General features: G+C 46.1%; 1 protein-coding gene across 12 annotated transcripts in view; it reads right to left on the minus strand.

Moving 5' to 3' along the window:
* Window positions 1–264: 264 nt before the first annotated feature.
* SVIL (supervillin) overlaps window positions 265–27,451 on the minus strand; it is a 116,787-nt gene continuing 89,600 nt past the window's right edge. For all 12 annotated transcript variants that reach the window (XM_045069103.1, XM_004777845.3, XM_013048626.2 and 9 more), the window contains 16 exons: window positions 25,845–26,000; window positions 24,969–25,105; window positions 24,205–24,352; window positions 23,939–24,084; window positions 22,244–22,419; window positions 20,106–20,250; window positions 19,554–19,830; window positions 13,461–13,612; window positions 10,673–10,778; window positions 9,836–10,043; window positions 8,106–8,239; window positions 6,508–6,663; window positions 4,986–5,129; window positions 3,870–3,994; window positions 1,344–1,499; window positions 265–1,246 (listed from right to left, as the gene is read on the minus strand). In XM_045069103.1, coding sequence (XP_044925038.1) covers window positions 1,160–1,246; window positions 1,344–1,499; window positions 3,870–3,994; window positions 4,986–5,129; window positions 6,508–6,663; window positions 8,106–8,239; window positions 9,836–10,043; window positions 10,673–10,778; window positions 13,461–13,612; window positions 19,554–19,830; window positions 20,106–20,250; window positions 22,244–22,419; window positions 23,939–24,084; window positions 24,205–24,352; window positions 24,969–25,105; window positions 25,845–26,000 — 2,453 coding nt within the window. In that variant the 3' untranslated portion in view covers window positions 265–1,159. The remainder of the gene's footprint in view (window positions 1,247–1,343; window positions 1,500–3,869; window positions 3,995–4,985; window positions 5,130–6,507; window positions 6,664–8,105; window positions 8,240–9,835; window positions 10,044–10,672; window positions 10,779–13,460; window positions 13,613–19,553; window positions 19,831–20,105; window positions 20,251–22,243; window positions 22,420–23,938; window positions 24,085–24,204; window positions 24,353–24,968; window positions 25,106–25,844; window positions 26,001–27,451) is intronic.

Here is a 27,451-nt window from a genome sequence, read left to right on the forward strand (position 1 = left end):
CTCAGTGGGTTAAAGCCTCTGCCTTCAGCTCCAGGTCATGATCTCAGGGTCCTGAGATCGAGCCCCACATCAGGCTCTCTGCTTAGCAGGGAGCCTGCTTCCTCCTCTCTCTCTGCCTGCTTCTCTGGCTACCTGTAATCTCTCTCTCTCTGTCAAAATTAAAAAAAAAAAATACTGATGCTAGGTTAACATTTACAAAGAAAACCCCACATTGTTCAGAAAGGACCATGCCTGGGATCCAATGTGAATCAATCAATTACTGTATTTATTCTTGAAGCTTTTATTTTGGAGTTCTGTATCGCAAAATGACATGTTTCATGTTTACAACAGGTGTTAGAAATTTGAGATTTTTTTTTTCCTTTCTACATTTGAGAGTAAAATTGGAGATAAGTGTTCCAAACCATCATCAAAAAATGCAGAGCAAACTTTTCTGTATATAAACTGTACATAAAAACAAGGCACTATACATTTCGGGGAGATATTAAGGTTGAGAGGTGGATTTGCACAGAGTCTTCAGAGCCCATGCCAGGAAGTACAAATTCATTTGTTCATTTTAGCACCAGAAGCAGCACTCAGAACAAGTCAGACCTAATGCTGAAGGAGACATTTCTGAACGTGTGTGAAAATACGGAGGGGTGCCCGAGCTAACGCCACAGAAGCGACTCCATCTACCTTTTAAAATTATTTTGACACCAAAAGAAAAACAAATCTTAAGAGTGAATGAATACATACTGCTTTGTTAAATATGTATTTGATTTAAATGGTGTTTATATAAATATATATATTTTAGAACCCACAAACTATCAAAATAACGCTTTAGAAAGAGAATTCCTTCCAAAACAAGGTAGGCAGCCCACAGGACGCGGCGGGCAGCGCGGGAACCGCCGTGCATGTGCATATGGGGGACGCCTTTATTAACATTACCTGCTGAATCATGGAAAGAACGTTTCCAAAGGGCTCGCTTAAACATTTACAAAATGCACAAATCCGGGACAAGCAGTAGAGCTGATCACTTCAGGTTTTGGAAAACTCTGATTTAAAAAATCTTTGTTGTTTTTTTTTTTTTTTAAAATACCAGTCCAAGAAAAAAAAAATACCCATTTCCCTGGTCCAGTGGTATTGAAAGTGACGACAGAGGTCCCTCCAGCATCTCTCCCGCTCAGAACAGACCCTTTGCTTTCTTCAGGTTCACCTGCTTCCAGGCAGGCAGTGTGTTGTACTCCTCTCTCGTCATGTCTAGTGCAAACTGCAAAATGGGGAGAAACGCCCTGTGGGTGAGGACGAGCACTCCCAGCCAAACCCTGGGAGTGCTTAAATGCCAGCCCCCAGGAAGACCAGCTTACCTCGAAGTCTTCATCCGTGAGATAAATCTCAAGCTTCAGAGGATCAACTCCCTCGGGCAGTGGCCTGGCCAGCAGATCAGCCAGGGGGTAAATGGTTTTACAGAGCTTGGCTAACACATCTTCCACAAGGGTGATTTGATTGGAAACTTCTGTATCCTAGAGAAGAGGAGGAGGAAGCAGAGAGAACTTCATGCCCTGCCCGTGCATAGATGTTCCCGCGCACCTGTGCACACACAGCCCCGTTGGCTGCTCTGCGCCCCAGCCCCAGGGGCTCGCTGGGGCGGAAGCAGGCTCTGATATGGAAAGGACTTGCCCAAAGCGTCACAGTCCTCCTGACTTTTAGATGTCTCCCCACCCCTACCAAATAAATCCTGCCTTGGGGCTGCCTCGGAAAAACGTTTAGGGACCAATCACATGAGTGAATTATGGCATAAGATTATTCAGTTTGAACTCTATGAACACTAGAAACATTCAAATAATGGAATTTGTTTAAAAGTCTTTAAAAAACAACCTTAAAAGGAATCATATCCTCTCCTATCAGCCCGATTTCTCAATCTGGAATGGAAAAAGGTAAGAAAATGCATCTAGAATATGCTGTTGAATCTAGATTAAAAACAACAACAACAACAAAAATCGCTCTGTGCATAAAATATGAACAGGTTATTCCATGTAAATGATCTTCTGGTGTTAAACCTGGAATCCCAGATTGGCTGCCCTCCTTCTAAGTGGCGGGAATGAATGACTAACGGCGCTGCCAGATTCACTGATGACGGCATAGACTAGTGATCACGGAGGGGGTTTTGGAGCAAGCCTGCATCTGAGACCAGGGACAAGCTATGGCAGGTTTCTGTGCCTCGCTCCTTCTCTGGAAAAACAGGGATAACACGAAGATGCATCTTAATAGACCACTGTGAAAATAAATGAGAAAATACACGTCAAGAGCTTGGAGCCGTGCCTGGCGCACAGCAGGCATCTGGCAGTCAGGTTATTACTACAGGTTGGTGTCTGCACACCATGCTCCAAGCCCACGACCTCCAGCAGATGCAGGCAACAGGGGGATTACTGCCTTCAACGCAGACTGCAGGAGGCCATGACTGTACACGTCGTCACTCGTGTGGACTGCACGTTTATGGTGAATGGAGCCCTCTGCCAGAACTGTCAGGCTCCTCCCCGTGCGGACCCAGTCCACTTGGTTCCAGAGAGCGATGAGGCTCAGCAGGGCCGCTTGAACAAACATGCCCTTGCACTAAATATCCATTGTTAAACAGCAGTGAATTCTCTTTCTTTAAACCCGTTCAGACCTCCCATAAAATACCTCTCCCCTGGAACAGCAGCTCTCCTACACAGTAAGGAAACTGAAATGAAACAAACCTATTTCCTTACCAAAGCAAAACAAAACAAAAAACAACAACAAAAAAAAAAAAAAACCCTTGGAATTCCTACTGCTGGCAATGTAAAAAACTCGTAACTTAATTTCGACAAAGCTGTACTAAGCTTTTTTTTTTCCCTATGTGGTTGGAAATTATGAAGTTATAGTTAATAGTATGTTTTAGCAAATAAAGGTTATGATAAATGCTTCATGTGCTAACACCAGTTGGTGTCAATAAAGACTATTAATGGGCTATTAACACTGCTTATCAGGAATGACTCACGATACATTCATTCACTCTGTTATTTGAGCAGGTTAATCCATCACGGGTTTATTTCATGTCTCCTCTAACACAAGGTTAATGTCTGAAACAAGAGGATTTTGTTGTGCCTTATACAGACCTTGAAAAGTGACAGATTTTTAGCCAATAGAAGGAAAAGATGGCAGCTTTTACTTATGTATATTCTGCACAGTAATTAAGTTCACCTTTGCTTTTTTTTTCTTTAAGATTTTATTTATTTATTTGACAGAGATCACAAGTAGGCAGAGAGGCAGGCAGAAAGAGAGGGGGGAGCAGGCTCCCTGCTGAGCAGAGCCCAATGTGGGGCTCAATCTCAGGACTCTTGAGACCATGACCTGAACCAAAGGCAAAGGCTTTAACCCACTGAGCCACCCAGGCGCCCCCACCTTTGCTTTTATTTTTTTTTTAATTAATTTTTTTTTTTTTTTTAGAATTTTATTTATTTGACAGAGAGAGATCACAAGTAGGCAGAGAGGCAGAGGCAGAGGCAGGCAGAGAGAGAGGAAGGGAAGCAGGCCCCTGCTGAGCAGAGAGCCCGATGTGGGACTCGATCCCAGGACCCTGAGATCATGACCTGAGCCGAAGGCAGTGGCTTAACCCACTGAGCCACCCAGGCGCCCCCCACCTTTGCTTTTAAGTTCTTTTAACTTGAGCACCAAGTATAGAAAATTAAGCAAAATAGTTCAAATGATTTCTTCTATTCCTGAGCAAATTCTATGTAGACTCGCTAATGTGTTGTAAAAGAAAAAATGTTTTCCCATTTCAAAAATGCAATTGATGCTTTTCCCCAAGGTAGAGTCAACCTACAATCTGAACAGCGGGGAGCTACCTTCACGGAGAGAGAAAGCGCGCTCACCAGTTCTGTGATCTGGGCGATGTCCTCTCTGTGCTCCCAGCTGGGGAACATGTTGGTGAAAGTCAGGGGCTCCAGACCAGCATGGATAAGGTAAGACTTGGGGGGCGGCCTCTTGATATTTTTTCCTGTAGGTACACAGAAGGCAAGGTCAGGACACCCAGGGTTTGGTCTGAAGAAATGGGCTTTCTTTGATTTTCTTTGAAAGCTTTTCTTGTTTGGCTCCCTTATGGTTAAAATGCAAGTTATGAGCAGTTCATAATAACAGATGGATGATGTTTATACAAAATGTCAATTTCATGCATATAATGATGCATAAAACTACAGGTAATTGACCTGAGTCTGACAAAATGCTTCTAGAACTCTGGATGGGAGAAAGCCTCTCTCCATGGCTTTTGGGTAAGACATTTTCTTTCTCTTGTGCTCACTTGTAGAGAATGCCTCTGCCTTCTTGATGCAGCCTTAGGTTCAATGACAGTTAAACAGCTAATGACAGCATTTTATAAGCCACTCTAACTTAAACATTGGGTGGAAATGTGTTACTTATTTACTGACAAGCTTTTCAAGAGAGAATCAGCTGTACAAACTCAGTGAAACTAATCCATGAAACCTGAAAAATTAAGATAAGAAACTAAGGGCATTTTTCACTTCATAAAAAATGCTATAAATTTTAGGTGGATGGTATAGTAAAAAGCCATGAGTTCACTACAGATTTCTTTAAGATAGAACACTAAAAATAATAGTGAATGATAAAAAGGTTGCCATTGGCTCTCCAGCCTGTGCGGGGGAGCTTTCCACTCTCAGACAGTGTGACGCTCTGTGGTGTGTGGGGGGTAGGGGTAGGAAGAGGCCCTCATGTCCTCAGCATGGTTCATTCCCAGGGCAAAAGGGTTTTAACCAGTCCAGGGTATTCTATAATGTAGTCTTTGACCTTGAGGGTAGCGACTTAGATGGCCCAGTTATCTAAAAGAGAAAAATGAATTCTCATTCAGGCTGATAGCCAAGAACACACTAATCTCAAAATTAAGAAGCCTTACAAAATTACTTGGCTTCATCACTGTCTGCCAGGCCGTATCAAGACCCCCACACGGTGGTTCAAGCTTGTGCTGTGACCCTCACCTTTGCAGTACCGGAGAACCGTCTCCATGGCGCTCTTCCGGTCGGAGGCCCAGCGAATGCGGGCTGAACCGGTGATCTTGTTCTCAGTGGGCCACCAGCCTTGCCAGAGGTACACCTCATGGTGATTGTCAACAAGGAACAGAGCTGCAAGGGAAGGACAGAGCAGACAATCAGGGCCTCCTCGGATGTTTCCAGTTCACTCTTCCCCAAACCCAAGGGAGGTCTTCCCTCCCTACTGCTTTTGTCAGGGGGGCAGAATACCTTTGGCACGGGCCAAAGGGTGTTTGTGATGCCTCAGCCCTTTGAACATTTGGTCATAACAAGCCTCTGGGCACAGAGGTGGCATCTGCGACGCTGGCCTCTTCCCTTCCCTCTCCCTGCATCCTCTCTCCTCCTGTCCCTCTTTAGCTGCCGGCCTGCCAGCGGCCCTTCTGGAACTGGCAGCGAGCTGAGCAGAGGAACAGCACACATGCCACTCGGGGGCTTGTGAGCACTGTGTATCTCCTGAGAGCAGTTTACAAACTGGAGAGTGCATCTCCCTTGCTCTATAGGTCACTGATGTCCATGCCCCAATGTGACTGCATCGTAGGCGACCAAGTTCAGGGTTCTTTGTGAGAAAAGCGGGCTGTAAGTAGGTGTGTTCTGCCTCTTCCTCCTTGCTTCTTCTCATCCAGTGGTCACGCTCTTACTCCATATGGCCAAGGAGCTCTCGCACTTGCCAGGTCTGCCTGACCTAAGTCCCTCCCTAATGTGCGTTTCAGGATGCTGTGCACACGACGCATGTGAAAAGCCCCAAGACTTGACTGCAGGAGGGCTGGAGGGTCCATGCATGTCCATGGGACTGTGACTGTCCCAACCAGAACAAGAGCACAGAGGTTCTGTCTTGAGGTTGAGGTCAAGCGGAAACAGCCCTGACCTCGGGATCAGAAGACATGGGCGGGAACCTCAGCCCTACCCTCCAGCCTTGGTAGGCATGGTTCTTTGGCTGACTCAGCTGGTGCTCTGACTCCCTTGCTCCCCGGCCACTCACTTTCCCAGGCTCCCTTGCAGCAGAGGGTGGTCATGTGACAGGGCTCTGGCCAATGGGATGTAAGCAGAAGACAGCCGGGGCTTCTGGGAAAGCTTTTGCTTTATCTGATAAAAGGGAGAGACATGGCCATCCCTGTCCTTTTCCCTACCCCTTCGTCCTGTCTTGAATGAAAACTTGATAGCCAATTGCAGACCATAAAGCACCAAGACTGAGGGGAGCCTGGAAGAACAGCATGGATTCCCGACCTCTCAGCTTATTCTTAACCTACCTATTTGGGTAAGTTAGGGTCTCGGTTTCTTAGGCTGTAATGTACGGTTGATGTGCCCTTCCTTTGGGGGTAGGTGTGAGGATGAAATGAGGTAACATAAAGTTTCTTGCCAGTGTACTTGGCAAATAAAAACTGTTTACTAAATATGAGCTTCAAATAAAAAGGCCCTTTGGAAGGTGCATCTTCTGCGGCTCAGGGCACGATATCCCCTTCCACGGCCATACCTGGCTGTGGGGCACTATAAAGATCTTCCTGCAGGAAGGGCATCGAATTGACCACGGAGGGGTCTCGGGCAGGGTACATGAATTCCGTGGCTGCGAAATCACCAGAGGAACTGCTGAGGATGAACAGGCGGGGTGTGAAGTTAAAATTTCCAGGATCTTTGAAAAGAAAAGAGAACAAAGCTGAAGACAAAATATGCACAGAAGTACATCCTACATGGATTGGAGAATTAACATAAAACATAAAATAATCCAAAAATTAGTGCAAGGATGGTAAGATTTGTCTGAACTTGGAGGTGGGAAGGCCTTTTTAATCATAATTCTAAAGGAAATAATGAAAGGAGAAGGGGTTATGTGTTGACAGTACAAAAATGAAAATTTTCATTGCCAGGAAAAAAAAAAAAAAACCAAACAAAATGAAAAGGCAGGTGACAACATGAGAAATACAGAAACCTACTATCTTTAGTATATAAAGGAATATAATAAAGATAAATATCCTAATAAATTGTACAAAAGGCAAAACTAAAACATTTGCTATAGTAGAAATACAAATGACTAAAAAAAATTAAAGTGTTTCACAGTATTTCCAACTTAAAACACTAAGTTAAAACAGTGCTTAGATATCAGTTTGCCCCACTGAATTTGGCCAAGAGGAAAAGGTGACCTACCAAGTCTCTGACTACTGGGAAATGCACAGTCCTTGTATATGTATATTGTATGTATAATATTGCTGGTGGTGTGAAGGGAACTTGGTCCCAGTGTCCTGGAGCACCCTGTTGATATGTACTCTAAATCTTTTCTACCTTTACCATAGCAGTTCTGTATCTAGGAAATTAACAAGAAATAAATGCAGATACTTATTTTAAATCATTCACATGTATTGTATAATGAGGAAAAATTGGAAACAGCTCTCTAATCTAAAATCAAACTAAAAGAGGTTAAGTAGAAAATGGCAATATACCATTTTCATGGAATACCCTGTGGCCACGGAAGTCTAATGAACACCTTGAGAAATGGTTTATAATAAAGGGGAAAATCAGGCTATAAAACTATACAGTGCTATCTAAAATTTTCTTCAATACAGATATGTATGGATCACACAGAGGAATGTTAATTCTGGTTCTCTTTGAGAGAGGTGATTATAAGGGACTGAGTTTCTTTTTCAACTTCTCTCTGCTGAACTCCATTACGTCCCAGTGCTGAGGACGCTGGCCAAACCAAAAGCATCTGGTTCCACAGGCTGATGGTGTGTCATTGCTCAGTTGGTTTCCTGGAATCATCTTCTTCCCTCTCTTCAAGTCATGTTTAATCTTCAAGGCTCTGTTTAAATGCCGCGTCTTCTATGGGGCCATGCACAATTTTCCGGGCGGAACCTCTTTTTTCAACTCTCAGCCTCCTTCATTTGCACCTCTGTTATGACCCACAGAAAGTTTTATTTCGAATTATACCTGTCTTGCATATTATTTAGCATCCTTATTGTGTTGTAGGCCTATGAGGACCTATCCTAGGTCTGATTCATTGGGTGTTGTACATAGTACAGGCTCAATAAACATGTATTGACTAAATTAGTGACAGAAGGCAATGGAACGTTCTATTATTACCTTGAAGCATGCAGTCGTAGGCTTTCCTATCTCTCCTTCCTAAAGCATCCCAGAAGCCCAGGGGCTCGGATCCCTCGTCACACTCGTGTATTGTCACTTTGCTGCTACTATGCAGTCCTGCTTCCAGGGGACACCTGCGTGGAGAAAATCCAGTAGGTTTTTTTTTTTTTTTAATTTTTCTTTTGTCTTATTTTTTTTAAAGATTTTATTTATTTATTTGACAGACAGAGCTCACAGGTAGGCAAAGAGGCAGGCAGAGAGAGAGGAGGAAGCAGGTTCCTTGCTGAGCAGAGAGCCCCATGCGGGGCTCGATCCCACGACCCTGGGATCATGACCTGAGCTGAAGGCAGAGGCTTTAACCCACTGAGCCACCCAGGCGCCCCTGTTTTGTTTTGGTTTAAATAAGCCCTGAAGTGTTGGCAGTGCAAAATTATTCAAGACTAAATCTACAAACAAGTTCACCGTCTCTCTTATTCTAACTTAAAACATTTCTTCCTAACGAATGAAAACGGGCTCTGTGGTTTATGAGTGTGGGGGAGAGGGGCTTGGGGAGCAATGAGAAGGACTGGCTGGGCCCTCAGAGAAGAATGTATGATTACACATAAGATGTAATGAAAGTGATACACATTTTGATATATAACATACAGGCTTCCTATTCCTTGTCCTCTCCTGCTAGCTTATGATAAGCTTCATGGGGACGGAGACTTGGGTTTGTTCACTAGCCAAGTCCCTGGTCCCTAAATCTGGGCTGGGCACCAAGTACGTGCTCAAGGGCACCTACTGAGTGAATGAGTGAGGGAGTTCATTGTTTTGTTTTTTCTCAGGGGCCCAAGAGGGAAAAGCCGATGGACCAGGGAGGACTCTGACTACCTCACTGAAGGTTGGTTATCGCCCCTCCCTTCTCCCCAGTGCACACAACGGGGTCTGGAGAGGAGACGCGTGGTTTCCCAATAGGCTGCCCGTTGCAAGGGCACGGGCCTGCGTGCTCCTCTCCGCCTGCTCCCCAGGGTGCTGGCTTTGTGAGCAGTCCCAAGGGAAACCTGCCCTCCCCACCCCACATGCCGTACTGCCCTGGGGCCCAGAGCACGGACTGGACCTGATGACACTTCGGTGGCATACTGCGGCCCTGGAAACTTTTCACTTTTACTGTTCAGATGCTACCACCGTCCTCCCGGGGCTCAGCCTGAGGGAGTACTAGGCAACCCCCAAATGCCGGGGCGAGGCTGGGCTCTCGCTGGTTGTCTGTGGAGCCCACCGAGCACAGGCTGCCCCTCCTCTAGATGGTGACTGCACAGTACGGCCCGCTCCCTTGCAGGCCTTCTCTTCCTGCTTCGGTTTTCCCCCTTCCCCAGCGGCCCTCTTCCCCAGCTTCCTCGGCCAGCTGCCCAAGTGTGGGTGCCTGCCTGGGACAGGAACCAAACCTAGACCCTGCTGTGCTGTGCTCCACAACTGGCTCAGGTGGGCCGACCACTCCCTGGCAGGTGGCTGCCTTACAGAAGGCAGAAATGCCGCTGGGGAAGCCCTCACGTTGGCAGTATTACGGGAGTCGTGAGTCACATCTGTTTGGAATGTCAGAGGCAGCTGACAAGGTTCATAACTAGCCCCTGCTGAAGTCCCTTTAAGTATACCGGGGCATCTAGGGGCTTCTACTGGGTGGGTCTCCCCTCCGGCCTCAGCCCATGTCCCACAGGGAAGCCCCTTCTGGAGAGGCCCTCATGCACAACACTCACTGTTCTTTGATTTTATTTGCTGCAGTCCTTCCAACCTCCTTCGTGTGGGCTTGGGCTTTGCATCCGTGCCACAAGTAAATGAGGGCTTTGTTTACGTTGAGGACAACCATGGAAGTCCTGGACCTCAGGCTACTACAGTGACAGGCCACTTCCAGCAAGTTTCCTTCCATGGGCACTTCTCCTCGCACACAGTACAGCCTCCACTCGCCTGCAGGGGGCACCAGCGGCACAGAGTTAGGCCGGGTGCTGCCGGGACAGCTGCCCTCCTTCCGCAGTCACCAGCCAACACAACCCCCCAGTCCGGCCCAGCCTGTGGGGAGCAGCAGCCAGCCTCCTGGTGGCCCAGAAGGTACAACGTTTTGGAGTTAGAAGCGGTTTATGATGTAGAAAGACCATTTTTACAAAATTTGTAAATACCCAAGTAAATCCTATAACCGGCATCGACACTAAGCCCTTTCTTTGTGGGAGGGGCAGGGATGTTGGCTAACCAAAATCTCAGCTTATAATGGACAACCCACTTAACTTTCTTCTCAAGAAGAGACAGAGTCATTGTGAGAATTCAGTTTAAGGTGGAATCATCTTCCAGCCTCCTACATGCAAAGCCGTATCCTGATGAAACTCCACAGGACTGGGGGTGGGGGGTCGTGGGGGGTGGTGGGGAGGGTTGGATTTCCACTATGAGCTCCCCATACAGCTCATTTGCAAGGCCAACGTTAGGAGGCTTTCAGGAGTAAAGACACACCTATATAAAAGGAAATTAACCCTGGCCCCACTTTTATATAAAAATATCTTTCAGGAGAGGGAGAAAATACTAATTCCTACAGTAAAGTGACTTACTTTGTGCATTTTCTTCCTCCTCCTCCCGTCTCCCAGAGTGCACGACCATCCCCCCTTGGAAACACTGCAGAAAGCAGGGGGGCTCCTTTCCCTGCAGAACCTGGACCTTCCAAGGTAAACATACTCCAATAAGTAACACGTACTGGGTTTTCAGAGTCTTAAAAATAATACAGGCCTATGGTAGAAAAATCTGGAAAATATCAAGAAGTGCAAACAAAAGCCAGTGATAATACTATTATCTATCTCCAGATAACCACCATAAAAATTTTACAGCCTAGCTTTCCTTTCCAAGTATTTTTCAGGTATATGTTTTTCCCAAGCAAAAATAGGACTGTTGTTTTATCACTTTATATTGATTTTCTTCGCTTGATGTTTTTCGGTCACCAAAGGCTCTTGAAACGTGAGTTTTGACGTTTTAATGATATTCCATGGTGGAGATGTAACATGACTGATTTAAACACATTTTAAACAAAATCTGCTTCTCAGTAAGGAAAACGACTGATCACTTAGTAATTCGGAGGGGAAAAACAGTCTCTTTTGCCACTGTGCCCAGAATCCGCTCACGGAGCCATGTGCCTGCTGACCCCAGACCACAACCTGCTCCTCGCCTGTGAACCACCATGTTCCAGCAGGTGGTAGCTGCTTAGTAAACGTGTGGGTTGACTCCACCCACTCTCACTTCTGCTAGACAGTTTGCTTTAATGGGAGACTGCTGGCTGAGCCTGGCAGTTGGGGCACACTGAAAGGTAGGAAGCATTTCCCCACCAACTGTTAACCTGCAAATCTCAGGGCCTGTTCTGCGTAATTAAGTGCCATTTTGCAGTAGTGTTTCATAGGTCCGAAATGTTCTTATATCAACTGGCTTGACCCAAAAAAAAAAAAAAAAAAAAAAGCAATGCTCAAACTCGAGAGGTAAAGGCTCAAAATTCTAAAGGGGATTTTAAAGGCATGATTAAAACCTGGCCTTTATGAAAATTAAAAAGGCAGTTGAGATGATCCATAATTAAGAATAAATTAAAATACAGTGGTCTCTAACAATTATTTACAATTATTATATGGTCTACAGGAGGAAAGGTATATCTTTTAGGGAAGAGAAGTGACTCTTAGGAAAAGCTAAGTGAGTGTTAATCTATTTTGGAGAAAATTCCTGTTCTCTTCCCTTTTTTTTTTTTTTTTGAATTTTTATTTGTTTAGTGTTCCAAGATGCATTGTTTATGTACCACACCCAGTGTTCCATGCAATACATGCCCTCCTTAATACCTACCACAGGCTCACCCAACCCCCCACTCCTCCCCTCCAAAACCCTCAGTTTATTTCTCAGAGTCCACAGACTCTCGTGCTTCGTCCCCCCAACCCTGCCCACCGATTCCCCCAATTCACTTTTCTTTCCTTCTCCTAATGTCCTCCATGTTATTCCTTATGTTCCACAAGTAAGTGAAACCATATGATAATTGACTTTCTGTGCTTGACTTATTTCACTCAGCATAATCTTCTCCAGTCCCAGCCAGGTTGATAAAACTTCATCTTTCTCTTCCCTTGTGCTATCATTAACTACTCATTTAAGACCGTGAAGATATTTGTACATGTTATCATGTTCTCTCAAGACCCCATAGTCAACTCTTAATTCCTAAAGGATGGGACCTGATGCAAAGATAATCTGAACATCAAAAAGAACTGTTTACAAAGTCTTGGCACTGGTATTACACAGGCCCTGAGGCTATAATGGTGGGGAAGAACAGCAGGCACTGTCTCTTCCATGCTTGTAGGAAAAGGCAGATAATAAATAAGTAAACACAGTGTGTTCAAAATGTAAACGAAATGACAAATTGATTATGTGGTTTTAAGTAGTGGTAATAATACAAGTGCTATAAAACATAGTAACAGGACAGAGAATAGGAAGGGATTTGGATAAAATAGGTGACATCTGAACAGATCTCAATCTTCTGAGGTTGAAAGTTACTATGGATATAGAGGAGATTGTGGGAAGGGGAAACTGTGCAAAGGCCCTGGGGTAGGGAATGGCAAAAAAAGGCTAGAGCAGCCCTGGCCATGGTGAGGGTGAGGGGTGATGTGGGAGAGGTGTGTAGGACCAGACACGAAGGTGCTAGCAAACCACCAGGAGAATGCTTTGACTGCAGTCCATTTGTGATGGAGGAAAAGGAAATGACATGATCTGACATGATCCAAAACATCACTCAGGCTGCTGTGAGGAATGCAGATGATGGCAATACTAATTTTCATGTTAATCTCTGATATTTCCTTAGGATAGATCTGTGTAAGTGGAAAAAGTGATCAAAGTTTATGAGAATTTTAAGGTCCCTGAGCCAACCTGCTTTCAGGATGGCTGTTTCAAGCTATCCTTCCCAATGGAAGCATCCTGCTGAATCCTTACCTGTCCTGGATCCATTCTTCATAAAATCTCTACCAGTTTTAGAAGTGGAAATTAGTATCTCTTTGTTCTGTTTACAATTCCTTGAGTATTAGTTAAGTGGAAACTTAAAAAAAAAAAACAAACCCACCACTCACTGGCACTCTGTACTTGATTTGTGGATTTACTGTTTGCAGATAGATCTCGTATAAGAGCACATGACTGCTGGCCAGGCGGTGGAGACATGATTACGGAAGCCCAGACTGGAATCTAGGGGAGCTGGCCAGGACTAAACGTCGCTTGTGTGATGCTGTCTTTGTTCACTGGACTGGCTCTTCAGGGGGCCAGACCACACCCCCTGGAGCTCCCCAGGAAGGCCAAGACTCTCCTCCATGGGAGCAGCCACTTTCTAGAACTTACCTGGGCACCCCTCTCCTCATCCAGCTCCACAGTCATCAGAGCCGACGTGCCCTTCTCACTCACGGTCGACTGCCGGCCTTGCCAGAAGAAGTAGACACATTTCTCCTTGCCAGCCACCCGCACTGAGTGTTCTCCCTTTTGTCGACTTCCCACTGCAAACATACAGAAACCAAGAGGGTGAGGTAAACAGCTGAGAAGCCAAAAGAAGAGCAAATATATGGCTTTCTTCTCCAGACTCCGTGAGGACAAACTGTGAAGAAATAGCTTTTGGCCACGGGGCTGAGGAGAAAAACCATCTTTCTTCTAGTTAACTGATCCCAAACCTCCAAACTGGAGAAAAAAATGATCTTGCCTTCTTGATACCCTGAGAAAAACACCTGTCATCCTACAGGAAGGCAGATCACTCCAAGTGTGTGACAGAAAAAAATGGCGGCTGCCAGAGCAGGCCTCCCAAAGACACAAATGCGTTTTCCATATCATGCCATTTTTTTGGCATAAGATTAGCCAGTCGAGAAAAGATATTAAAAACAACAGCTGGGCCAGCTTTAAGCACAAAGGGAAAAACTTAGTCTGTGAAAATGATTCAAGTTAAAAAAAAAAAACACTCTGAAGTTTCCAAGTTCTGTCAGAAATGGAAGAGCTCTATTGCTGACATATCACTTCCATAAACGAATCTGGGATTTCAATTCTATCTGTCCCCAGGATGGCAGCCAGGATGGAGTGCCTGCTGTCCTTACTGTCCGCCACCTCCCAGGCACATTGGTCAACATTACCAGCACCCAGGACACAGATCTCATGAAAGAGCAGGTGTGGAAAGTTCACTGGTCAAGTGGTCATTTTAAAATGGCCATATTTCAGACCTCGCCTCACTACTTTTAGGTTTATACTGCACTCCAGACTCCTCTCATTCATTCATTCATTCATTCATTCAGCAGATAGTCACTGAGCACCTACAGAGGGCCGGGGCCTCTTCACAATACCAGGATAAGCAAGACACACAACTCCCTGCTTTCATTCTGACCAACAGATGAGCAAGACAGTTTCACAGAGTCCCAAGTGCTCTGAAGAAGACAGACAAGGGTATGTGACCCAGGGCAGGGTGAATACCGATGGGATTCCCTATTGAGGAAGGCCCCTCTGAGAAGGTGACCGATGACAAGATGACAGGACCTGCAGGCAGACCATTCTGGAATGAATGAGGTCAGGAGACTAAGCTGTTACCTCAAAATGCCTGCCTGGGTGGTCCCAGATAGTGGTGGTCCACAGGGGAGAAAACAGTTATAGCCCCCACGCTTGTTGAAAATTAAAGATGATAACTGGATTCTCTGTTTCTGTATGAACTCAATTTTTCTCACCTCTGAACCCATTCATAACATCACAGCTGTCTTGGAGTTTGAAGGTAAGAAGAAAGCTCATTTATCTTAAGTTCTTAAGAGACCAGGGCCATATTTATTTGATTTTTTGGCCCTTGAGCAAAGCACTCTATAAACTGTTTTCATAAATGATTATAATACTCCTTATAGCACTTTGCCTAAGCATGGCCTTTAGTGCCATCTTTTGTGGACCTGAACTGGTCAAGCCCATGTATTTCTTTTTCTTTTTTTTTGAAATTCGAATTGTTCATGATTCTTTTTTTTTTTTTCAGCGTAACAGTATTCATTGTTTTTGCACCAGACCCAGTGCTCCATGCAATCCGTGCCCTCTCTAATACCCACCACTGGTTCCCTCAACCTCCCACCCCCCCCCACCCCTTCAAAACCCTCAGATTGTTCTTCAGAGTCCATAGTCTCTCATGGTTCACCTCCCCTTCCAATTTCCCCCAAGTCCCTTCTCCTCTCCATCTCCCCTTGTCCTCCATGCTATTTGTTATGCTCCACAAATAAGTGAAACCATATGATAATTGACTCTCTCTGCTTGACTTATTTCACTCAGTATAATCTCTTCCAGCCCCATCCATGTAGCAACAAAAGTTGGGTATTCATCCTTTCTAATGGAGGCCTAATACTCCATAGTGTATATGGACCACATCTTCCTTATCTATACTGCAATCTATACTTTTAATCTATACTTTAGCAATCTATACTTTTAATGCCATTCCGATCAAAATTCCACCAGTATTTTTCAAAGAGCTGGAGCAAATAATCCTAAAATTTGTATGGAATCAGAAGAGACCCTGAATTGCTAAAGAAGTGTTGAAAAACAAAAATAAAACTGGCAGCATCACGTTACCTGATTTCAAGCTTTACTACAAAGCTGTGATTACCAAGACAGCATGGTACTGGCATAAAAACAGACACACAGACCAGTGGAACAGAGTAGAGAGCCCAGATATGGACCCTCAACTCTATGGTCAAATAATCTTCGACAAAACAGGAAAAAATATACAGTGGAAAAAAGACAGTCTCTTCAATAAATGGTGCTGGGAAAACTGGACAGCTCTATGTAGAATAATGAAACACGACCATTCTCTTACACCATTCACAAAGATAAACTCAAAATGGATAAAAGACCTCAACGTGAGACAGGAATCCATCAGAATCCTAGAGGAGAAAGTAGGCAGCAACCTCTTCGATATCAGCCAGAGCAACTTCTATCAAGATATGTCTCCAAAGGCAAAGGAAACAAAAGCGAAGATGAACTTTTGGGACTTCATCAAGATCAAAAGCTTCTGCACAGCAAAGGAAACAGTCAACAAAACAAAGAGACAACCCATGGAATGGGAGAAGATATTTGCAAATGACAGTACAGACAAAAGGTTGATATCCAGGATCTATAAAGAACTCCTGAAACTCAACACACACAAATCAGAAAATCATATAAAAAAAACGGGCAGAAGATATGAACAGACACTTCTCCAATGAAGACATACAAATGGCTATCAGACACATGAAAAAATGTTCATCATCACTAGCCCTCAGGGAGATTCAAATTAAAACCACATTGAGATACCACCTTACACCAGTTAGAATGGCCAAAATTAGCAAGACAGGAAACGTGTGTTGGAGAGGATGTGGAGAAAGGGGAACCCTCTTACACTGTTGGTGGGAATGCAAGTTGGTGCAGTCACTTTGAAAAACAGTGTGGAGATTCCTCAAGAAATTAAAAATAGAACTTCCCTATGACCCTGCAATTGCACTACTGGGCATTTACCCCAAAGATGCAGATGTAGTGAAAAGAAGGGCCATCTGTACCCCCATGTTTATAGCAGCAATGGCCACGGTCGCCAAACTGTGGAAAGAACCAAGATGCCCTTCAACGGACGAATGGATAAGCCCATGTATTTCTAAGTGAACAAAATAAAAGAGAAACTATCAATGAACAGGTCAGGCATTTTCACAGTTAGTTTGGAAGGCACTCCTTTGAAATTTCTGCTACTTTAGATAGGAACAAAACTTTGCCTTTGATTAGCAATCTCACCCTTCAAAGCAGTGAAAATTAGTCCTGTCAGCTGGGGAAAGATATGCTTAAAACAAGTCACAGAAGTTGAGACATATCTTGAAATTTGTTACCACTTAAATACATTGTGTAAGTATATACTCAGTTTCAGGAAGAATCAGTGTTTTACCACCTACCATCTTAGTGTGGACTGCAGTATCCACACCTAAAACAGAAGTATTTTCTTAAAATGGTTCATAATAGTGTTCAGTACTTTTCCTTGGAGTTTTTGTCAAAATACCCAAATTTCATCCTACACACAACTTAATTTTTAGTTCATTTATTTTTAATTTTAGCCAAGTAGAGACTCAGCTTTCAGCAGTAAGACATGACGGACTATAACCTTTATAGCCTTGATCAGATGGCCGATTTAAAGTGTTCACTGTCTCATGCCTCAAAATACTTCCCAGAGTCAATTTGTGACCAGGAGATTCATTTAGGAGTAATGGAAGACACAAAGAACATCAAGGACTTCTCCTGATCAGGTGGTCTTGAGGCAGAGTCCTATTTACTGCTCACCTACTTACAGTAGCTCGGCCTGTATCACGCTCCCGAGTTGCCTGACCTGGTTCCGGGTTAGGACCGACCCCACCAAAGCCTTCGGTCTCCCTTCCCTGGAGCACACAGTTCACTCCCCCAAGGAGCTTCTCTGTGGGCCCGTGCAGGCTAGCTGGCGTCCGCGAGGAGGACAACTGTCCTGCCTCTACAGCCTCTGGCTTCTGCTGACCCTGCCCCAGAAGAGCTTTCCAAGCTCCAAGTTCAGTCCTGTTTGCAGGTGTGGCCCTTGTGGGGTACGAGTGATGAGGGGCTGGACCACAGTCCCCCAGGGGCCACTGTTAATGTCACTGGGCTATGCTTCTCTGCTCCCAGAGGGACCATCTGGAAATCTGAATGCTCCCTGCTCTGACTTAATGCTCTGCAGCTGGACTTGTTCAGAGTTGTGGCTGTGGAGATGCTGCCGGAGCTGGCTGGGAGATGTGCGTGGAGTATACTGGGAGGAAATACAGAAGAAAGTATCTGCCTGCGCCAAGTCATTATTTCTTAGGGGCCTCCAAGAGAATAGGCTGTGAAGGCCTCCTAACTCTTAGATTCACCTGATTCACAATGATCTTGCTTTTGTTGCTCAGGACATCGGTGATGATTATTCCTGTGCCGGGCCCATGCTAAGCATCATCTGTGCCAGATTATAATAATCTGTGAGCTGGGTACGACCTCTGTTTTCTAGGTGAGAACATCGATGCTCGGACAGGCTAAGTCACTTTACCCACCTTGCAGAGCTGGTATGTGAGGCCTGAGAGAAGATGCGGAGCTGGGCTGTGTGGCCCCTGGGCCTGTGGCCTTTCTTTCAAGCCCCAGGTCCTCCTTACACATGGGAAAGGCAGTCTTAGGGTCCTAACCTGCTCTCGACTTGCTGTGTGACTTTGGGCAGGTGACTTAAGCGTGTGTCCTCTTTCTCACTGAGCAATCGGCATAACAACAGGGTACATCGCATGAAGCCTGGGGAGGCACTCAGCCAGGGTGCGCAGCGAAGCCACCAGTGCTGTGCCTCGTGAACCAGGTGGGCCTCCAGGACCGGGGCATACCTAGACAGCTCTGGGCGCGGCCTCCTGTCCCACCAGGCGATGCCCAGCCAGGGGCCTCCCACAGAGCCGGCCTCGGGGAACCCAGCTCTCCTCCCATGGCATGGCACAGCTGCTTCTCCCCACACTGGCCTTACAGTTATTTATGCCATATGTGTTTAGAAGGTAGGGCCTGACGTCTTTACTTCCCCTTAAAATCTATGTCTTATACCCAGAAGAGAGATTAGGTGCTCAGCAAATGCCATCAGCAATGAACAGACTGAATTAGGAAAGAAATAAATGGGTTTTGAGTCTACGGGGGTCTGATCAGCAGACCACAGCCTCCACCCCCCTGGGGCCCTGGGGGAGCCACATCTGGAGAGCAGAGAGGCTGTCTGAGAGGTGAGTGAACTCTCGAGAGCTGAATCTCAAGACCACAAAGCTGTGACAAACTCCTAAATGGTGCTGAGAATGGGCTACTTCTTGGCAGGGAATAGGGATTCTCCCTCCAAAGTCCACTGACTCTCCCCGCTCACTGCCTCTCGTGCAAAGCATACGACTGAGTGTTTTCCTCGAGTGTTTCACTGACAGGAACTGTGAGCAGCTGGACTATGTATTTCTTCTACCAGATCCCCAGAGCGCGCTGGTGCTCTCATCCTCAGAGGAAATAGCTCCTTTTAGTTCTCATCAATCTCTGGTGCGTTACCACACCATGTGGTTCTAGTTCTAAGCCATCCGGATACGCTTCACAAGACTTTAGGCAGCAGACAGCCACATGGTAAGTATCATTTGGAGGCAAATCACCACTTTCCTAGAGAACATCTGGGGACAGAGCTGGGGAAGGAGTGAGGGGAGCAGAGAAACCTTAATGCGCATGTTTAACTTCTCAAGGGAACCATGACATTCACTAGCAACACTGGCTCATTGGGACCCATCTTCAACGTTGACCAAATGGTCCTCAGAGCAAACCATCAGACTGGCGCACTGTCCGCGTGGCTGAGGGAAAGGCAGCGCACACGGGGACGGGGCTCGAAGACAGGCTCGCTGCCACCCCCAAGCTCCCCAGGTCGGCGCAGAGAAAATGGAAGTGCTCACTAACCTGCGGTGCTCACCATGTACTTCCACTTGACCACATATGCGTCCCCCTCGTGGAACTGCCCGATGCTCTGTTTGGGAAGCCTGCTGTAGTCGAACTCCAGGATGTGCCAGACATCCACAGACACGCTGGCGATCTCAAACTGCCTCCTGTCGTCCCCTTCCACCAGGCCATAGCCACGACCCACGTTCACCCCGTCCAGCACCGTGCCCGCTGTCGCCTGGGGCACCGGCACCATCAGCGCCACATCATACGGCTTGGCTTCGGCCCTAGGATCTTCCTACGAGGGAACGGAAGGATGCTGGTTCAGCGGCCTGTTTCTAAAGCCACTTCTTGTGACACTCACTGCTGTTCCCCTATTAGTGGGACAGTGGAAAAGGCTTTGCAGCTCTGTCTCGGCATTTCACTGCATTTTAGGGTAGGGCTGTGGGAGTCCTAAATAACCCCCCACAACACTGATCTCCCAGAAACCCTAGGAAGGCTTTTAGCATCCAGGCCTCTTCTGCTGGGATCTCGAACAAAGCCTGAGGTTTGAGACTTGCTTCCCAAAACTACCTTTGGCTGGGCAAGTTCGCTGGCGCTCTTCTCATTAGGTCTCTTCAGTTCAGTCCAGTCAAGGAACTTCTCCTTGAACAAAATTGTCTCATTGTGTTCTGTAAGTCTCCCGAATATTGCCCAATCAGGTCGCCCCTGTCCTTTCCTGCAAGGGTGGGTGGGAGGGGGAGGAGACAGGAAAAGAACAGAGATTAAGCCACCTGTAAACAAAGGAAAGAGACTGAAAACAGATGCACGTGGCTACCGAAAACAACTCAGAATACATTAGTGGTATGGAGAATGAGTGGTTCGTGTGCTCAGGTAAGTGGTATTTTAGTATTTCAGCCTGAGGCCTGGCAAGACTTTGTGTGCGTGGAGTTGAGATGCCTAAGTGGGATGTGAACCCCGTCAGGAGTGGACTTTTCTAGCAAATGGTGTCTGGGACCCACTGAGGGCGGTGCACTAGCCTGGGAGCCAGGAGAAGGCAGGAGCCACATGCCCCCAGAGTCCCCAGCAGATGCTCACCATGTGTCTGTCACTTTAATGGGTAGATGGGAGGGAGGCCCTGAATTCTCTATTAAGTCATGTTACGATGAAGCTCTCTGGCGTCCAGGAACAGATGAAATTCTCCCGTTACTAAAAGGAGCATACTTTCATAGATCATTAAAAGAATTTCTGCATATTTATTTCTAATCCACCAGATAAGACAGTGGCCCGGGGGAGCATAAGTGCACAGAAAAGGAAGTGGCACAGCCCAACCTGGAGGCCTGGTCCTACCTAGGATCACAGAGCCTGAAACGGCTCCAAACACTGATAACTCAGAAACAAAGTCAAGGACATGGTGGCTGAAGAGGGCTCAAGAGAGCACTGTTCATCCTTCCACATCAGTCTTCGGTTGTGCACAGAGACTGGGACGCTACACCCCACGAGACTGCTGAGCAGCGCTCACTGGGGCCCGTGCTCCGTCACTTCCTGTTTCGTTAGGACTCGGCTTCTGACGTCACAGCTAGGGCCCATCAAGGAGGCTGCCGGCCCCTAGGGAGGCTGCTGGGGGACAGCACGGTACACACATGCTCCCACCGCGTACTCTCGCAGGACTCTGGGAACCAGGTACCAGCAACTCTGGAAAATGCAGGGCTCCCTTGTGAGGCTGCGGTCTTTCATGGCAAATGTCTGAATGATCATCCTTCATATAAATTTTACTCTGCAGAGTTCACTAGGATGCCTATTGGCAGAGCGCTTGCTTTCAGCTTTAGACAATGATTTTTTATGCTGGGAGTCAAGCAAGCACGAGAGGCAGTGGTGGCAGGGGGGCAGGAGCGCGCGAGCACTTTCCTCCGTGCTGACTTCCATGTGCAAAGTGGGCTAAGTCTGGACACCTCAGTGCTTCAGCCCCTCATCGGGTAGGAGGGGCTCTGGGCTTACTCTTGGCTGCCCCTTAGGAGAGGCCGCAAGGAGGCTCTTAAGACACACGGACTCACGAGCCCTACCCCACATGAACTGAGAATACATCCCAGGGGCCAGCGCTGGGGCTGGGCCTGGCACATGCATTTTTTTGAAAGCTTCTCAGGTGATTCTGCTCTGGGATGTGCTGAGAAGCCCCAGGTTAGGTGCTCGCTCATCTACTCCCAGTCGGAAATATTAAAGTTACAATGATTTCAATACAGTATCCTCCCTCTCACTCCCTGTCCCCCAAAAGGCACAGACGTCATCTACTGCCAAAGACATGGTAAATCCTGGACTTTGAGAGCTATGCTGAGGAGGCGTAAAATGAGAAGAAAATATGTCGCTTTTGCCCCTTCGGATCGATGGCGTTATTCCAGGTCCTGGAGCCTTTTCAGATCCGCATGTAATTTGTTTCAACAATTGCTACTCATCTGCCAGGACAGCCCCTGGGAGGCCGCAGGTGGGAACAATTTGTTCACCTCAAGAAAGGAGAGACTGAACACAGCATCGGGAAGATGACGGCATCCATATTTCCACATCAGTTAGGCAAAAGCTAAAGAAATACTCTTTTTGTGAGTATTCAGGGTACTGCCTGCAGTCAGTGATGAAAAGGAAACCCTAGGAAGAGTGACAGCAGGTGAGCGTGGGGGGAACTCAGGCCCGCTGAGGGAACCTGCTTGATCTCCCACACCACTGGCGGCTGACGGAAATACCTGGGAATAAGCGGGTTGCATTCTCCAGGATCCAACGGGTTGATGTCACAGTTCTCATAGTCAAAGGTTCCGTTCCATAAGTGCTTTGCCAGCTGAAAAGCTATTTTCCGTTGTGCTAATGTGACTTCTTTTCCGTGCCAAACGTACACTTCACTACCGAAGTCGAACACCAGTACCTGGAAAGGCCACAGAGAGCAACAGGTTAACTTCAGAGCCCTGCTCCGGTTGAATGAGGTGTGCACTGACCAAGTCTGATGGGGCGACAGCTGGCACTGCCCTGCCACGCTGGCCCCTGGCCTGTGGCTCTGATTTCCATCTTGTGCTGAACTCACCAGCTTCCATGGCAAGTTATTTAACTGCATTTTCCTACCTGCCTTCTTTCCCTTCTTTCTTCCCTGTCCCCCTGCTCTTTCATTCCCTGAGCATATACAGTGGCCACTTCTTAAATGCTAGGCCCTGAGGACCACTGAGGCGGACTCCCCTCTGTACAGTTCCAGCACCCTCCAGGGCAGAGACCATACCGTACTGACATTTACAGGACATTAGGAAGTGTTTGCTGAGTGAATGCATGAATGTAATGCCATTTCTTATTTCCGTACCTCTGGTTTATCTGACTCTTTCATCCTAGAATAATTTCTTCCTTCCTGTCCGGCAATCCAAATCCTACTCAGCTCCCAGCGAGGCTCAACTGCACCTTCCCTTTAAAATTACTCCTGATTATTTCTTCTCTGTGATTTTGCTTTTCCATTTAAATGCCCACAGGTGTCATACAATTGACCTAGCTCTGGAAGACTTTCTTTCTAATACTCCTCTACCCAATGAAATTTAAGGATCTTTCGTGTCTTCAACTTTTTGTGTCTTACCAGACGATGGTAATGACAGTGTATGTGATTAGTAAATACTTACTGATATAGGAGAAAAAAGCTAGTATATTACTTGGTAAACCCAAATTATATAAACATGTATCTATTATTCCTGAAACTTTGTTTATAGAAAATCAAGAGATAGGGCTAAGGAGTATTTTTATCTTATTCCCTGGTTATACTGATAAATACTTGCACACAGTGCCATATAAGTGTAAGACAGAAGGCACAATGACTTGATTTACATGTACTGTGAAATGATTACCACAATTTAGTTCAGTTGACATCCACTACCTCATACAGATAAGAAAAAGAATACAATAAAAATCCTCCCAAAAAATAAAGAAAAACAAATTTACATTTTGCCTAAAACAGAAGGCCTTCAATGACCCATGACTCCTCTGAACAATGTTCTGAATTCTGGGGGCACCTGGGTGGCTCAGTCATTGAGCGTCAGCTCAGGTCGTGATCCCAGCATTCTGGGATCAAGTCCCGCATCGGGCTCCCTGCTCGGCAGGAAGCCTGTTTCTCCCTTTCCCTCTGCCCCTGCTTGTGTTCCTCTCTCACTGTGTCTTTCTATGTCAAATAAATAAATAAAATCTTTTTAAAAATCTTAAAAAAAAATCTTAAAAAAAATATTTTTTGAATTCTATCCTCATATTTAAGATGGAGTGATGGTTTGCATTCACAAGTAAATATCCTATAAAAATATGTCACTGTTCCACACCAGGCACGAATGCCGGCCAGCGTTTCTCTGGCATGTGGGGTGGGTGTTACTGGGCAACCCCGTGCCAAGTGCTCTCTTGGCGAGGACGGTGCCCACGCACTGTACCTCTTTGGACTGCAGAAGGGAGCACTTGGGAATCTTCCCCCAGTAGTCGTCATCAGGGACAAGTTTGTCGTCCATCAGACGGTAAATGCAGTTTGTTTCAATTATGGCTGTTTCATAAAGTTCATCTTCTTTTGGGTCTCCAGCAGCTTTGGGATGAGAACAAGAAGACAGGATGACATTTTACACTGAAAAGTGGCCAGTTTAGAAGAAGGAAGTAGGGGATTAGAAAAGCCTCACGAGGCTCTGAAAATACAGTAAATTCTCACACTGGTAACTGGTTTGGCCGCCCAGAAGCTTCCAGAAGTCTTTGGCCGCATGAGTGTGTGTATTAATTCCTTCTTCAATAGTCTGGACGTAAGTAGCTCTACAACCAAGTTCCCTCTTCGTCTGAATTAAACTTGCCAGTTCTGAGGCCTGGAAAAAGGGAGGAGCACAATTACCTAGATAGACAAGCCTGTGGTGAGGCAGAGTGGTGCATACTGAAGCTGGAGGCAAAAATGGCAGGTCTGCAGGGGAGACCATGTGACCACAGGGGCTGCAGGCACGGGGCCTTGGGTATTTTCAGCAAGGTCAGGAGAATGGAACTCAAGGACCAGGGGGCACAACTCTCTAGAGCAACCATTCTTTATTTTTAAATACAATAGGTTACTCATGAAGTTTTGGAAAAATACCCATTCTCTGGGCTTTTGCCCATGAGGTTTTTTATTCAATAAGCCGGTAGCAGCATTTCATAGGTACCTAGGATAAACAGCTTTGAAGGGATGTGCCGTTCCTTTTTCACACAGGAGTGGAATAGGAGTTAAAAACTGGTGGGATAGGTCATAATCCTTCTAAAACTTCCCACTCAAGCACCTAATAAATGCGTGTTTGAGAGACATTCAGCAAAAGAAATACTGCCTCTCTCCCTTCTCACTTGCATGAAACATTTGGCATTTGAGAAGCCCTGTAAAGACCTAGCAACTGGTAGAACATTCTATCAGTGCGTAAAGGAGGTGTTTAACTCAACATTTCTTATTTTTCAGATACCAACCTTTGCCTTTTCTATGACATTTGCAAACTCTCCTACCCACACAAAACAGTAATGGGGAGAGAGCAGGAGGAAGCAGTCCCCACTGTTGAGGGACGAAGCTCGAGGTTCAACCAGTCTGGTCTGCACATGTCTTCTTCCTGTAAGGCAGGAGGCAAAGAGTCGCCATCTTGCCAGAGAGGAGAACTCTCCAAGCCATAGGAAGGGCCAGGAAGCACCCCTGCTACAGACTCTTACAGTTCTAAAGATTCTCGTCTACCAACACGGGCTCCATGACAAACAGTGATAGAAGGGGGTTTCTAGTGAAGGCCTTCTAGATTACTCTCCCGTGTTAGTGCTTTCTTACATGTCATCATGTGTCTTAGGACTGCCACTGGGGTCCTTTTACAGCATGTGTGTGGATTCATTAAGTTCCTTCCTCCAGGAAAGTTAGTTCCAAGAACTTGCATCTCTGCCTCTGGCCCACACTAACCTTGCTCACCTCAGCGAGGAGAACTGAGTGGAGACAGCCCCCACGAAGACTTCGGGGACTGCTGGAACTACAGGACAGCGTGGTGATGGGGCTCAGAGGGCAAGGGGAGGCGGCCACAGAAGCTGAGCTTCTGGAATGGGAGAGACCTGGGTGCAAATCCACCTCTGCCACTCAAACAGCCGCTGTGACCTCAGGTGCATCACTAACCACACCAAGCCTCAGTGGGCATCACATCTGCCACCTCATGGGATTTTGTGAAGCTTAGATGACTGGAGGTAGCACAGTGCTCTGCCCACAGTAGGTTCTCAAAGAGCATGCACTCCCTCCCCCTGAAGGTCAGGCCTCTCGGTGTTACCAGACTCAAACCCCTGCTCTATGCGTGGTTCCTCCTCACGGCTCCTAAGTACCTTTAATCTGTAGGAGCATCAGCTTCTTGTAGGGCACCGCACTGTTGTTGGAATTCTGTTCGGTCAGATTGACGCTCCGCAGGCTGATGTTGCTGAAGTTTTCTTTACTGGCTAAACCTGCCAGAGTGACTTCGGAGAAGTTGGAGTTGGCAGACACTGGGAGGGTTGAATAAGGAAACAGTGGGGAAGGGGGAGCAAGACGGGCTGGTGAAATGACATTTGCCACCAGAGATTCATCATCAACTAGCTTTTTCTCAGAAGGTTAATCCTGAGGGGGAGACCATCCTCAGGTTTAGGTGACGAGGCGGTACAGGGCTGAACTCCTGTACTCAGGATTCAATTCTGTCCCCAAAGTACCAGCTGCTTGTGGACACACGTCACATCTCACCTTGCCGGGGGGACAAGAATCGAGGGACAGTGTGGACCAGCTCTTTTGCTACAAAATCAGGAGCTGGACTCCCATGTCCCAATTCCACTGAAAGTGAATATAATCCCTAACAATGTTTGGATGTTAATGTCAACACACTCACAAGGAAGGCTATGAGGTATCTTTCAACAAAGTCTTTACATGTAGAAAAGCAGGCACTCTTGTAGGGATGGGTTAGTCCTAATCTTTTTCCTGGAGGCAAAGTGATCAACTAGATAATCCCTTAAAGTCTTCTGCCCTCAGAATTAAGACCATTGTAAGAAGATGCTGGGTTTTCCCATGTACACCAACAAATGTGTACATGTCAGTCATCACAAAGCCATCTCCAAGCCCCCAAAAGTGGAGATAGAGGAAAAATACCTAAAATTTGTGCCAAGAAGACTTTATTTCTTCAACTGATTGTTTTTTAAAAAATGTCTAGGCTGAAAGAAATTGAGAAAATTATTTTGCCGGGATTAAGGTCTTATACTACTTAACAATTCGTATGGCACAGAGGTTTTGAAATATCTTCTTAGTCAATCAGTTATAATGAAAAGACAAAATACTTCATGTAAATACTGTATTTCTAAGAAAAACTTTCAGAAGTAGGTTTACAAGTGCTAAAGGAAAATACAAATTATAGCCAGACTATTCAATCTGCAAATGGTGTATACCCAAATTACGTCCACTAAGAAAACCACTGTTTCAGAACAAGGGACCCTACTTCATCAGGCTGAGGAGAGCAGAGCAGCTGAGCCAGAAGTGGGACACAGGGCACAGAGCTACTGCCTCACTCATATTCACCACCTCTACCCCAAAGCCCCAACAGTACCCAATCCACATCCCCAATTTCCAAGGCTCCTATTAAATGAAATTTGGAAAGCATTGGTTTATGCATTAATTAGTAATATGAAAATCTAAGATTAGGAAAAGCAGCCATTTGGGACATTTTCTCATGAGAAATTTTCTCATTTTCTCATGAGAGATCTAATGATTTGCTCTCAAACAAGATTAAGTGGGGAATTACTGTGTTTGGGCTCTACGGAGCTGAAAATGGGTTGAACTACAAAACCCTTCTCCTCCAATCTCTTGAACAGAAAACTCAGCAAAACAGGATAACTTAAATACAGGGCGCCTGGGTGGCTCAGTGGGTTAAGCATCCACCTTTGGCTCAGGTCATGATCTCAGGGTCCTGGGATCG

The sequence above is a fragment of the Mustela putorius genome, unplaced genomic scaffold (assembly GCF_011764305.1).
Source record: "Mustela putorius furo isolate JIRA1106 unplaced genomic scaffold, ASM1176430v1.1 tig00003913_pilon_pilon_pilon, whole genome shotgun sequence".
NCBI lineage: Eukaryota > Metazoa > Chordata > Mammalia > Carnivora > Mustelidae > Mustela > Mustela putorius.